Below are 14,634 nucleotides of genomic sequence, written 5' to 3'. Positions count from 1 at the left end.
CCTCCCTATCTCTGTTACCTCCTCCAGCCCTACACCCCTCCCTATCTCTGTAACCCCCTCCAGCCCCTACACCTCCCTATCTCTGTAACTTCCTCCAACCCCTACACCCTTCCAATCTCTGTAACCTCCTCCAGCCCTACACCTCTCCCTATCTCTGTAACCTCCTCCAGCCCTACACCACTCCCTATCTCTGTAACCTCCTCCAGCCCTACACCCCTTCCTATCTCTGTCACCTCCTCCAGCGCCTACAATCCTCCCTATCTCTGTAACGTCCTCCAGCCCTACACCACTCCCTATCTCTGTAACCTCCTCCAGCCCCTACACCCCTCCCAATCTCTGTAACCTCTTCCAGCCCCTACACCTCTCCCTATCTCTGTAACCCCCTCCAGCCCCGAGATCCCTCCCTATCTCTGTAACCTCCTCCAGCCCCTACACCCCTCCCAATCTCTGTAACCTCCTCCAGCCCCTACATCCCTCCCTATCTCTGTAACCTCCTCTAGCCCTACACCCCTCCCTATCTCTGTAACCTCCTCCAGCCCCACACCCCTCCCTATCTCTTTAACCTCCTCCAGCCCCACACCACTCCCTATCTCTGTAACCTCCTCCAGCCCCTACACCCCTCCCTATCTCTGTAAAATCCTCCAGCCCCACACCCTCCCTATCTCTGTAACCCCCTCCAGCCCTACACCCCTCCCTATCTCTGTAACCCCCTCCAGCCCCTACACCCCTCCCTATCTCTGTAACCTCCTCCAGCCCCTACACCCATCCCTATCTCTGTAACCCCCTCCAGCCCTACACCCCTCCCTATCTCTGTAACCTCCTCCAGCCCCTACACCCCTCCCTATCTCTGTAACCCCCTCCAGCCCCTACACCCCTCCCTATCTCTGTAACCCCCTCCAGCCCCTACACTCCTCCCTATCTATGTAACCCCCTCCAGCCCCACACCCCTCCCTATCTCTGTAACCTCCTCCAGCCCCTACACCCCTCTCTATCTCTGTAACCTCCTCCAGCCCCTACACGCCTCCCTATCTCTGTAACCCCCTCCAGCCCTACACCCCTCCCTATCTCTGTAACCCCCTCCAGCCCCGACACCCCTCCCTATCTCTGTAACCCCCTCCAGCCCCTACACCCCTCTCTATCTCTGTAACCTCCTCCAGCCCCTACACCCCTCACTATCTCTGTAACCCCCTCCAGCCCTACACCCCTCCCTATCTCTGTTACCCCCTCCAGCCCCTACACCCCTCCCTATCTCTGTAACCCCCTCCAGCCCCTACACCCCTCCCTCTCTCTGTAACCCCCTCCAGCCTCTACACCCCTCCCTATGTCTGTAACCCCCTCCAGCCCCTACACCCCTCCCTATCTCTGTAACCTCCTCCAGCCCCTACACCCCTCCCTATCTCTGTAACCTCCTCCAGCCCCACACCCCTCCCTATCTCTGTAAACTCCTCCAGCCCCTACACCCCTCCCTATCTCTGTAACCTCCTCCAGCCCCACACCCTCCCTATCTCTGCAACCCCCTCCAGCCCCTACACCCCTCCCTATCTCTGTAACCTCCTCCAGCCCCTACACCCCTCCCTATCTCTGTAACCCCCTTCAGCCCCACACCCCTCCCTATCTCTGTAACCCCCTCCAGCCCCTACATCCCTCCCTATCTCTGTAACCCCCTCCAGCCCCACACCCCTCCCTAGCTCTGTAACCTCCTCCAGCCCCTACACCCCTCTCTATCTCTGTAGCCTCCTCCAGCCCCACACTCCTCCCTATCTCTGTAACCCCCTTCAGCCCCACACCCCTCCCTATCTCTGTAACCTCCTCCAGCCCCTGCACCCCTCCCTATCTCTGTAACCCCCTCCAGCCCTACACCCCTCCCTATCTCTGTAACCCCCTCCAGCCCCTACACCCCTCCCTATCTCTGTAACCCCCTCCAGCCCCTACACCCCTCCCTATCTCTGTAACCCCCTCCAGCCCTACACCCCTCCCTATCTCTGTAACCCCCTCCAGCCCTACACCCCTCCCTATCTCTGTAACCCCCTCCAGCCCCTACACCCCTCCCTATCTCTGTAACCCCCTCCAGCCCCTACACCCCTCCCTATCTCTGTAAGCCCGTCCAGCCCCTACACCCCTCCCTATCTCTGTAACCTCCAGCCCCTACACCCCTCCCTATCTCTGTAACCTCCTCCAGCCCCTACACCCCTCCCTATCTCTGTAACCTCCTCCAGCCCTACACCCCTCCCTATCTCTGTAACCCCCTTCAGCCCTACACCCCTCCCAATCTCTAACCTCCTCCAGCCCCTACACCCCTCCCTATCTCTGTAACCCCCTCCAGCCCCTACACCCCTCCCTATCTCTGTAACCTCCTCCAGCCCTACACCCCTCCCTATCTCTGTAACCACCTCCAGCCCTACACCCCTCCCTATCTCTGTAAACTCCACCAGCCCTACACCCCTTCCTATCTCTGTAACCTCCTCCAGCCCCTACACCCCTCCCTATCTCTGTAACCCCCTCCAGCCACACACCACTCCCTATCTCTGTAACCCCCTCCAGCCTCACACCCCTCCCTATCTCTGTAACCCCCTCCAGCCCCACACCCCTCGCTATCTCTGTAACCTCCTCCAGCCCCTACACCCCTCCCTATCTCTGTAACCTCCAGCCCCTACACCCCTCCCTATCTCTGTAACCTCCTCCAGCCCTACACCCCTCCCTATCTCTGTAACCTCCAGCCCCTACACCCCTCCCTATCTCTGTAACCTCCAGCCCCTACACCCCTCCCTATCTCTGTAACCTCCCCCAGCCCCTACACCCCTCCCTATCTCTGTAACCTCCTCCAGCCTCTACACCCCTCCCTATCTCTGTAAGCTCCTCCAGCCCTACACCCCTCCCTATCTCTGTAACCTCCTCCAGCTCCTACACCCCTCCCTATCTCTGTAACCCCCTCCAGCCCTACACCCCTCCCTATCTCTGTAACCCCCTCCAGCCCCTACACCCCTCCCTATCTCTGTAACCCCCTCCAGCCCCACACCCCTCCCTATCTCTGTAACCCTCTCCAGCCCCTACACCCCTCCCTATCTCTGTAACTCCCTCCAGCCCCTACACCACTCCCTATCTCTGTAACCTCCTCCAGCCCCTACACCCCTCCCTATCTCTGTAACCCCCTCCAGCCCCACACCCCTCCCTATCTCTGTAACCCCCTCCAGCCCCTACATCCCTCCCTATCTCTGTAACCCCCTCCAGCCCCACACCCCTCCCTGTCTCTGTAACCTCCTCCAGCCCCTACACCCCTCTCTATCTCTGTAGCCTCCTCCAGCCCCACACTCCTCCCTATCTCTGTAACCCCCTCCAGCCCTACACCCCTCCCTATCTCTGTAACCCCCTCCAGCCCCTACACCCCTCCCTATCTCTGTAACCCCCTCCAGCCCCTACACCCCTCCCTATCTCTGTAACCCCCTCCAGCCCTACACCCCTCGCTATCTCTGTAACCTCCAGCCCCTACAACCTTCCCTAGCTCTGTAACCCCCTCCAGCCCCTACACCCCTCCCTATCTCTGTAACCTCCTCCAGCCCCTACACCCCTCCCTATCTCTGTAACCTCCTCCAGCCCCACACCCCTCCCTATCTCTGTAACCTCCTCAAGCCCCTACACCCCTCCCTATCTCTGTGACCTCCTCCAGCACCTACACCCCTCCCTATCTCTGTAACCTCCTCCAGCCCTACACCTCTCCCTATCTCTGTAGCCACCTCCAGTCCTACACCCCTCCCTATCTCTGTAACCACCTCCAGCCCCTACACCCCTCCCTATCTCTGTAACCTCCTCCAGCCCCAACACCCCTCCCTATCTCTGTAACCTCCTCCAGCCCCACACCCCTCCCTATCTCTGTGACCTCCTCCAGCACCTACACCCCTCCCTATCTCTGTAACCTCCTCCAGCCCTACACCTCTCCCTATCTCTGTAGCCACCTCCAGTCCTACACCCCTCCCTATCTCTGTAACCTCCTCCAGCCCCACGACCCCCTGAGATGCATGCGCTCCTCCAATTCTGCCCTCTTGCACACCACTGATTATAATCGCTCAACCATCGGTGGCCGTGCCTTCTGTAGCCAAGGCCACAAGCTCTGGAACTCCCTGCCTGAACCTCTCCGCCTTTCTTTCCTCCTTTAAGACATTCCTGCTTTAAAACCTCCCTCTTTGACCAAGCATTTGGTGACCTGTTCTAATTTCTCCTGACGTTGGTCGTGTTTGATAACCCTCCTGTGACGTGCCTTGGGACATTTTACTGCCTTCAGGGCACTGTATAAATACAACTTGTTGCTTACCTTCTCAGCGATGGCCTTCAGGAGCCTGTGTGCCTGGTGATGAAAGGAAGCACCTTCCAGAGACACTTGTAGTGCCTGGTGACGCTGCGAGAGCAGACCCTGGACCTTCAACCACCTGTGGGAGAGGAGACTGACAATCATCACCCTGTCGTAACAACCAGGCCCCAGGCCCCACTCTGCTCAAAGCCCAGGCCCCAGGCCCCACTCTGCTCAAAGCCCAGGCCCCAGGCCCCACTCTGCTCAAAGCCCAGGCCCCAGGCCCCACTCTGCTCAAAGCCCAGGCCCTAGGCCTCACTCTGCTCAAAGCCCAGGCCCTAGGCCTCACTCTGCTCAAAGCCCAGGCCCCAGGCCCCACTCTGCTCAAAGCCCAGGCCCTTGGCCCCACTCTGCTCAAAGCCCAGGCCCCAGGCCCCACTCTGCTCAAAGCCCAGGCCCCAGGCCCCACTCTGCTCAAAGCCCAGGCCCCAGGCCCCACTCTGCTCAAAGCCCAGGCCCCAGGCCCCACTCTGCTCAAAGCCCAAGCCCCAGGCCCCACTCTGCTCAAAGCCCAGGCCCCAGGCCCCACTCTGCTCAAAGCCCAGGCCCCACTCTGCTCAAAGCCCAGGCCCTGGGCCTCACTCTGCTCAAATCCCAGGCCCCAGGCCCCACTCTGCACAAAGCCCAGGCCCCAGGCCCCACTCTGCACAAAGCCCATGCCCCAGGCCCCAGGCCCCACTCTGCTCAAATCCCAGGCCCCTGGCTTTCCCTCACTTTCTCCCTCAAAGCTGCTTCCTTCTTAGAGTTGTCTCCCGGGATGTGGCCAGCACTTTATTGCCCATCCCTGGTTGCCTGGAGGGTCATTAAGAGTCAGTCACCTTGCTGTGGGTCTGGTGTCACATTTAGGTCAGACTGGGTAAGGGCAACAGATTTCCTTCCCGAAACATAGAATCATAGAAACATAGAAAATAGGTGCAGGAGTGGGCCATTCGGCCCTTCGAGCCTGCACCGCCATTCAATAAGATCATGGCTGATCATTCACCTCAGTACCCCTTTCCTGCTTTCTCTCCATACCCCTTGATCCCTTTAGCCGTAAGGGCCATATCTAACTCCCTCTTGAATATATCCAATGAACTGGCCTCAACAACTCTCTGTGGTAGAGAATTCCACAGGTTAACAACTCTCTGGGTGAAGAAGTTTCTCCTCATCTCAGTCCTAAATGGCTTACCCCTTATCTTTCAACTGTGACCCCTGGTTCTGGACTTTCCCAACATTGGGAACATTCTTCCTGCATCTAACCTGTCTAAACCCGTCAGAATTTTATATGTTTCTATGAGATCCCCTCTCATTCTTCTAAATTCCAATATAAGCCTAGTCAATCCAGTCTTTCTTCATATGTCAGTCCAGCCATCCCGGGAATCAGTCTGGTGAACCTTCACTGCACTCCCTCAATAGCAAGAATGTCCTTCCTCAGATTAGGAGACCAAAACTAAACACAATACTCCAGGTGGGGCCTCACTAAGGCCCTGTACAACTGCAGTAAGACCTCTCTGCTCCTGTACTCAAATCCCCTCGCTATAAAGGTCAACATAACATTTGCTTTCTTAACTGCCTGCTGTACCTGCATGCCTACTTTCAATGACTGATGTATCATGACACCCAGGTCTCGTTGCACCTCCCCTTTTCCTAATCTGTCACCATTCAAATAATAATCTGCCTTCCTGTTTTTGCCTCCAAAGTGGATAACCTCACATTTATCCACATTATACTGCATCTGCCATGCATTTGCCCATTCACCTAACCTGTCCAAGTCACCCTGCAGCCTCCTAGCATCCCCCTCACAGCTCACATCACCACCCAGTTTAGTGTCATCTGCAAACTTGGAGATATTACACTCAATTCCTTCATCTAAATCATTGATATATATTGTAAATAGCTGGAGTCCCAGCACTGAACCCTGCGGTACCCTACTAGTCACTGCCTGCCATTCTGAAAAGGACTCGTTTATTCCGACTCTCTGCTTACTGTCTGCCAACCAGTTCTCTATCTACATCAATATATTATCCCCAATCCCATGTGCCTTAATTTTTCACACTAATCTCTTGAGTGGAACCTTGTCAAAAGTCTATTGAAAGTCCAAATACACCACATCCACTGGTTCTCCCTTGTCCACTCTACTAGTTACATCCTCAAAAAACTCTAGATTTGTCAAGCATGATTTCCCTTTCATAAATCCATGCTGACTTGGACTGATCCTGTCACTGCTTTCCAAATGCGCTGCTATTTCATCTTTAATAATTGATTCCAGCATTTTCCCCACTACTGATCCCACAAATTACCCAGATCTGTTCAACTCAATTTCCCATCAAGGGGACTCAATTAAAAATTACAGCCAGGCCGTTCAGCAAGCAGTTCTTCACACAAAGGGCAGTGGAAATCTGGAACTCTCTCCCGTCAAAGAACATAAGAACATAAGAAATAGGAGCAGGAGTCGGCCATACGGCCCCTCGAGCCTGCTCCGCCATTTAATAAGATCATGGCTGATCTGATCATGGACTCAGCTCCACTTCCCCGCCCGCTCCCCATAACCCCTTACTCCCTTATCGCTCAAAAATCTGTCTATCTCCACATTAAATATATTCAATGACCCAGTCTCCACATCTCTCTGGGGCAGAGAATTCCACAGATTTACAACCCTCTGAGAGAAGAAATTCCTCCTCATCTCAGTTTTAAATGGGCGGCCCCTTATTCTGAGACTATGCCCCCTAGTTTTAGTTTCCCCTATGAGTGTGAATATCCTCTCTGCATCCACCTTGTCGAGCCCCCTCAGTATGTTATATGTTTCGATAAGATCACCTCTCATTCTTCTGAACTCCAATGTGTACAGGCCCAATCTACTCAACCTATTTTCATACGTCAAACCTCTTCATCTCCGGAATCAATCGAGTGAACCTTCTCTGAACAGCCTCCAATGTGAGTATATCCTTCCTTAAATACGGAGACCAAAACTGTACGCAGTACACAGGGCTGTGAATGCTGGGGGTGAATTGAAGCTTTCAAGAGTGAGATGGGTAGAGTTCTGTTGAGTAAGGGTATCGTGGGATGTGGAGCCAAGGCCGGTAAATGGGATTGAGGTACCGGTCAGCCCTGATCTCACTGAGTGGCGGAATGGGCTAGAGGGGCTGAATGGCCTCCTCCTGTCCCTTTGTCCCCAGTGTGTTATCCAGCTCACGGATATCTGCCAGCCCCCGTGACCGGCGGTGTCGGGGTCGGAGGGCTGAGGGGGCCTTGGTGATGGGGAGGGCAATAATCCGGCCCCTCCCCCGGAGCGGGAGGCCAAAGGATTTGAACTGCCGGGCCTCACTTGCGTTCTCCGACATGGATTCCCGCCAGAAGCCGGTGGGAATGTCACTGCTGCACGGTGGGAGAGGGGGGGGAGATCGGGACTATCGGGATTGTGGGAAGCAGGGCGCATGGCTGGTACAAGCTGCCAAAAGGCATTTGATAAAAGAGCCACATAATAGGCTTTGCAGCAAAGTTGAAGCCCATGAAATAACAGAGACAGTGGCAGCATGGATACGGGATTGGCTCAGTGACAGGAAGCAGAGAGTCGGGGGGAACGGTTGTTTCTGGGACTGAGGAAGGTATACAGTGGTGTTCCCCAGGGATCGGTACTGGGACCACTGCTTTTCCTGATATATATTAATGACTTGGATGTGGGTGTACAGGCCACAGTTTCACAATTTGCAGATGACACAAAACTCGGAAGTGTAGCGAACAGTGAGGAGGATAGTGATAGACTTCAGGAAGACACAGACAGGCTGGTGGGATGGGCGGGCACGTGGGAGATGCAGTTTAACACAGAAAAGTGCAAAGTGATACATTTTGGTAGAAAGAATGAGGAGAGGAAATATAAACTGAAGGGTACAATCCTAAAGGGGGTGCGTGAACAGAGAGACCCGGGGGTATATGTGCACAAATCGCTGAAGGTGTCAGGGCAGGTTGAGAAAGCTATCTGGATCCTGGGCTTCATAAATAGAGGCACAGAGTACAAAAGCAAGAAAGTTATGATGAACCTGTATAAAACACTGGTTCGGCCCCAACTGGAGTACAGAAACATAGAAACATAGAAAATAGATGCAGGAGCAGGCCATTCGGCCCTTCGAGCCTGCACCACCATTCAATAAGATCATGGCTGATCATTCCCTCAGTACCCCTTTCCTGCTTTCTCTCCATACCCCTTGATCCCCTTAACCGTAAGGGCCATATCTAACTCCCTCTTCAATATATCTAATGAACTGGCATCAACAACTCTCTGCGGCAGGGAATTCCACAGGTTAACAACTCTCTGAGTGAAGAAGTTTCTCCTCATCTCAGTCCTAAATGGTCTACCCCTTATCCGAAGACTAAGTCCCCTGGTTCTGGACTTCCTCAACATTGGGAACATTCTTCCCACATCTAACCTGTCCAGTCCCATCAGAATCTTATATGTTTCTATGAGATCCCCTCTCATTCTTCTAAACTCCAGTGAATACAGGCCGAGTCGATCCAGTCTCTCCTCATATGTCAGTCCTGCCATCCCGAGAATCAGTCTGGTGAACCTTCACTGCATTCGCTCAATAGCAAGAACATCATTCCTCAGACTAGGAGACCAAAACTGAACACAATATTCCAGGTGAGGCCTCACCAAAGCCCTGTACAACTGCAGTAAGACCTCCCTGCTCCTATACTCAAATCCCCTCGCTATGAAGGCCAACATACCATTTGCCTTCTTCACCGCCTGCTGTACCTGCATGCCAACTTTCAATGACTGATGTACCATGACACCCAGGTCTTGTTGCACCTCCCCTTTTCCTAGTCTGCCGCCATTCAGATAATATTCTGCCTTCGTGTTTTTGCCCCCAAAATGGATAACCTCACATTTATCCACATTATACTGCATCTGCCAGGCATTTGCCCACTCACCTAACCTGTCCAAGTCACCCTGCAGCCTCTTAGCTTCCCCCTCACAGCTCACACCGCCACCCAGTTTAGTGTCATCTGCAAACTTGGAGATATTACATTCAATTCCATCATCTAAATCATTAATGTATATTGTAAAGAGCTGGGGTCCCAGCACTGAGCCCTGCGGCACTCCACTAGTCACTGCCTGCCATTCTGAAAAGGACCCATTTATCCCGACTCTCTGCTTCCTGTCTGCCAACCAGTTCCCTATCCACATCAGTACATTACCCCCATTACCATGTGCTTTGATTTTGCACACCAATCTCTTGTGTGGGACCTTGTCAAAAGCCTTCTGAAAGTCCAAATACACCACAAGGTTCTCCCTTGTCCACTCTGCTAGTTACATCCTCAAAAAATTCCAGAAGATTTGTCAAGCATGATTTCCCCTTCATAAATCCATGCTGACGTGGTCCGATCCTGTCACTGCTTTCCAAATGCGCTATTTCATCCTTAATAATTGATTCCAACATTTTCCCCACTACTGATGTCAGGCTAACCGGTCTATAATTACCCGCTTTCTCTCTCCCTCCTTTTTTAAAAAGTGGTGTTACATTAGCTACCCTCCAGTCCATAGGAACTGATCCAGAGTCGATAGACTGTTGGAAAATGATCACCAATGCATGCACTATTTCTAGGGCCACTTCCTTGAGCACTCTGGGATGCAGACTATCAGGCCCCGGGGATTTATCGGCCTTCAATCCCATCAATTTCCCTAACACAATTTCCCGCCTAATAAGGATATCCTTCATTTCCTCCTTCTCGCTAGACCCACTGTCACCTCGTACCTTCGGAAGTTTATTTGTGTCTTCCTTCGTGAAGATAGAACCGAAGTATTTGTTGAATTGGTCTGCCATTTCTTTGTTCCCCATTATAAATTCACCTGAATCCGACTGCAAGGGACCTACGTTTGTCTTCACTAATCTTTTTCTCTTCACATATTTATAGAAGCTTTTGCAGTCAGTTTTTATGTTCCCGGCAAGCTTCCTCTCGTACTCTATTTCCCCCTCCTAATTAAACCCTTAGTCCTCCTCTGTTGAATTCTAAATTTCTCCCAGTCCTCAGGTTTGCTGCTTTTTCTGGCCAATTTATATGCCTTTTCCTTGGTTTTAGCACTATCCTTAATTTCCTTTGTTAGCCATGGTTGAGCCACCTTCCCAGTTTTATTTTTACTCCAGACAGGGATGTACAATTGCTGAAGTTCATCCATGTGATCTTTAAATGTTTGCCATTGCTTATCCACGGTCAACCCTTTTAGTATCATTTGCCAGTCTATCCTAGCCAATTCACACCTCATACCGTTGAAGTTACCTTTCCTTAAGTTCAGGACCCTAGTTTCCGAATTAACTTTTGTGTCCAATTCTGGGGACCTCACTTTAGGAAGGATGTGAAGGCCTTGGAGAGGGTGTAGAAAAGATTGACCAGAATGGTTCCAGGGATGAGGGACTTCAGTTACGGGGAGAGACTGGAGAAGCTGGGGTTGTTCTCCTTGGAGCAGAGAAAGTTGAGAGGAGATTTGATCGAGGTGTTCAAAATCATGAGGGTCTGGACAGAGTAGAGAGAGAGAAACTGTTCCCATTGGTGGAAGGGTCGGGAACCAGAGCCACACAGCCCTCGGTCAGCAGCCCTGAAGGTTACAAATAAACCTATGAACAATGAACAATGGCGGAAAGGCAAAGAGCACCCGGCCCAACCAGTCCGACCCACACAACTGAGACACCCCTTACACTGAAATATTCTACACTCCACTCCAACCGGAGCCATGTGATCTTATTGAATGGCGGAGCAGGCTCGAGGGGCCGAATGGCCGACTCCTGCTCCTAATTCTTATGTTATGTTGTTTTGAGCACCCCTCCCCTTTGCCTGTACCCTCCCCTTCGCCTGTACCCTCCCCTTCGCCTGTACCCTCCCCTTCACCTGTCCTGTACCCTCCCCTTCGCCTGTACCCTCTCCTTCGCTTGTACCTTCTCCTTCGCCTGTACCCTCCCCTTCGCCTGTACCCTCCCCTTCGCCTGTACCCTCCCCTTCGCCTGTACCCTCCCCTTCACCTGTCCTGTACCCTCCCCTTCACCTGTACCCTCTCCTTCACCTGTACCCTCTCCTTCGCCTGTACCCTTCCCTTCGCCTGTACCCTCCCCTTCGCCTGTACCCTCCCCTTCACCTGTACCCTCCCCTTCACCTGTACCCTCTCCTTCACCTGTACCCTCCCCTTCACCTGTACCCTCCTCTTCACCTGTACCCCCCCTTCGCCTGTACCCTCCCCTTCGCGTACCCTCCCCTTCGCCTGCACCCTCCCCTTCGTCTGTTACATCCCCTTCGCCTGTACCCTCCCCTTCGCCTGTACCCTCCCCTTCACCTGTACCCTCCCCTTCGCCTGTACCCTCCCCTTCACCTGTACCCTGCCCTTCGCCTGTACCCTCCCCTTCACCTGTACCCTCCCCTTCGCCTGTACCCTCCCCTTCACCTGTACCCTCCCCTTCGCCTGTACCCTCCCCTTCACCTGTACCCTCCCCTTCACCTGTACCCTCCCCTTCGCCTGTACCCTCCCCTTCACCTGTACCCTCCCCTTCGCCTGCATTGTTGCCACTGGGGAGGGGTGGGCCAGGCCAACGTTGGAGCAGAGATCCTCGTCGCGAACGGTAATAATTACATTTTCTGGAGCTGTTTCCTCCGGCCGGACACCGATCCTCCGCTGACCCTTCCTCGCTTCTCCAGGCTCGTCGCAAACGAGTTTATCTGGTCGAAGAGTTTGCTGTTTTCCTGCTCTTCCTGTACAGGAACGGGGACATCAAAAGGTTAGCCTCGGTGAATGAGCTCGGGACCCTCCTACTAACTGCCCGTGAGAAGGTGGTGGTGAGCCGCCTTCTTGAGCCGCTGCAGTCCGTGTGGTGAAGGTGCTCCCACAGTGCTGTTAGGGAGGGAGTTCCAGGATTGTGGCCCAGCGACAAACTGGGGGTCGGCCGCGGTGGGAAAGGAACGCGAAAGATTTCTACCCATCAGTGATCTGATTTCTGCATTAACCCAGTGCCACCTCCTTGTGCTGACTGACTCTGTGCATAGAAGCCAAAGTTCCAGTGGCCTTTAGAGGCCTTTTAACCCTGTGTCTACAACCTCAACACAGCTCTATATCTGACTATGGACAAACAGTCACTATAAGCCCACCGACTCCCACAGCTACCTGGACTACACGTCCTCCCAGCCTGCGTCCTGTAAGGACTCCATTCCATTCTCCCAGTTTCTCCGTCTCCGTTGCATCTGCTCTGACGACGCCACCTTTCACACTAGTGCCTCTGACATGTCTTCCTTTTTCCTCAACAGAGGATTCCCCTCCGCCGTGGTTAACATGGCCCTCGTCTGTGTCCGTTCTATTTCCCGCACCTCTGCTCTCACCCCTTCTCCTACCTCTCAGAATCACGACAGGGTTCCCCCTTGTCCTCACCTTTCACCCCACCAGCCTCCGCGTTCTACGGATCACCCTCCGCCATTTCCACCACCCTCCAGCGTGATCCCACCACCAATCACATCTTCCCCTCCCCTCCCGGCGTTCCGAAGGGACCGCTCCCTCCGCGACCCCCTGGTCCATTCCGCAGTCACCCCCAGCACCCCCTCCCCTTCCCACGGCACCTTCCCGTGCAAGCACAGGAGATCAACACCTGCCCTTTGACCTCCTCCCTTCCCACTGTCCAGGGCCCCAAACACTCCTCCCAGGTGAATCAGCGATTTACTTGTCAATGTAGTACACTGTATTCGCTGCTCACAATGTGGTCTCCTCTACATTGGGGAGACCAAACGCAGATTGGGTGACCGCTTTGCGGAGCACCTCCGTTCAGTCCGCAAGTGTGACCCCGAGCTTCCGGGTGCCTGTCACTTTAATTCCCCGCTCCACTCCCACTCTGACCTCTCCTGACCTTTCCAATGAAGCTCAATGCAAGCTCGAGGAACAGCACCTCATCTTTTGTTGAGGCACTTTACAGCCTCTGGACTCCACATCGAGTTCAACAATTTCAGACCGCAACCTCTGCCCGTCTTTGGCTCCCTTTTTTACAAAAACACCCTCAATTTTTATAATTTATTTCTCTCTGTTCCCCACGGCGCTGGTAATTATGCCGCCATTCACACCCTATCGAGACTCATCTCTTGTTTCCCAAGTTGTGCCATTACCATCTCAATTTGGCCCATCATCGCTTTTATCTCTCTAATCTCTCCTGCCTTCCACCCAATCACAGACCTGCCCTTAGTCCTCTCCTCCCCTCGCCCTTTCAGGGCCCGAGCACTTCCTGAAGAATCTGTTACATTTCGAACATTCGCCAGTTCTGAGAAGGATCGTTGACCTGAAACGTTAACTCTCTTTCTCTCCACAGATGCTGGCTGACCCGCTGAGATTTCCAGCATTTTCTGCTTTTACTCCGTGTCTGAGAATCTTACATATCTCGGACCCTGCACATTCTCAGACTTAACACTCTCTCCCTCCCTCCACTCCTTCACTGATCTTTCTCAGACTCTGCGCTCTCTCCCTCCCTCCACTCCTTCACTGATCTTTCTCAGACTCTGCGCTCTCTCCCTCCCTCCACTCCTTCACTGATCTTTTTCAGACTCTGCGCTCTCTCCCTCCCTCCACTCCTTCACTGATCTTTCTCAGACTCTGCGCTCTCTCCCTCCCTCCACTCCTTCACTGATCTCTCCGAGATCCTGCTCTCTCTCTCTCTCTGCTCCTTCACTGATCTTTCTCAGACTCTGCTCTCTCTCTCTCTCTGCTCCTTCACTGATCTCTCCGAGATCCTGCTCTCTCTCTCCCTCCGCTCCTTCACTGATCTCTCCAAGATCCTGCTCTCTCCCTCCCTCCACTCCTTCACTGATCTCTCCGAGACCCTGCTCTCTCTCCCTCTCTCCACTCCTTCACTGATCTCTCTGAGACCCTGCTCTCTCTCTCTCTCTGCTCCTTCACTGATCTCTCCGAGACCCTGCTCTCTCTCCCTCTCTCCACTCCTTCACTGATCTCTCCGAGATCCTGTCTCTCTCTCTCTCTGCTCCTTCACTGATCTCTCCGAGATCCTGCTCTCTCTCTCTCTCTGCTCCTTCACTGATCTCTCCGAGACCCTGCTCTCTCTCCCTCCCTCCACTCCTTCACTGATCTCTCCGAGACCCTGCTCTCTCTCCCTCTCTCCACTCCTTCACTGATCTCTCCGAGATCCTGCTCTCTCTCTCTCTCTGCTCCTTCACTGATCTCTCCGAGATCCTGCTCTCTCCCTCTCTCTGCTCCTTCACTGATCTCTCCGAGACCCTGCTCTCTCTCTCTCTCTCCACTCCTTCACTGATCTCTCCGAGACCCTTCTCTCTCTCCCTCTCTCCGA

At 53.6% G+C, this 14,634-nt stretch overlaps 1 protein-coding gene across 1 annotated transcript in view; it reads right to left on the bottom strand.

The window, feature by feature from the left end:
- Positions 1-14,634, bottom strand: part of LOC139255579 (spectrin beta chain, non-erythrocytic 5-like) — a gene marked incomplete at its 3' end in the record, with an annotated part of 292,546 nt that overhangs the window by 44,839 nt on the left and 233,073 nt on the right. The window contains exons 7-8 of the mRNA XM_070873953.1: positions 11,934-12,052; positions 4,307-4,421 (exon numbers count right to left, since the gene is read on the bottom strand). Of these exons, the coding sequence (XP_070730054.1) occupies positions 4,307-4,421; positions 11,934-12,052 (234 nt within the window). The remainder of the gene's footprint in view (positions 1-4,306; positions 4,422-11,933; positions 12,053-14,634) is intronic.

The sequence above is a fragment of the Pristiophorus japonicus genome, unplaced genomic scaffold (genome assembly GCF_044704955.1).
Source record: "Pristiophorus japonicus isolate sPriJap1 unplaced genomic scaffold, sPriJap1.hap1 HAP1_SCAFFOLD_613, whole genome shotgun sequence".
Lineage (NCBI taxonomy): Eukaryota > Metazoa > Chordata > Chondrichthyes > Pristiophoridae > Pristiophorus > Pristiophorus japonicus.
The sequence above is the reverse complement of the archived record's forward strand: the minus strand, read 5'-3'. Positions and strand labels throughout refer to the sequence as shown.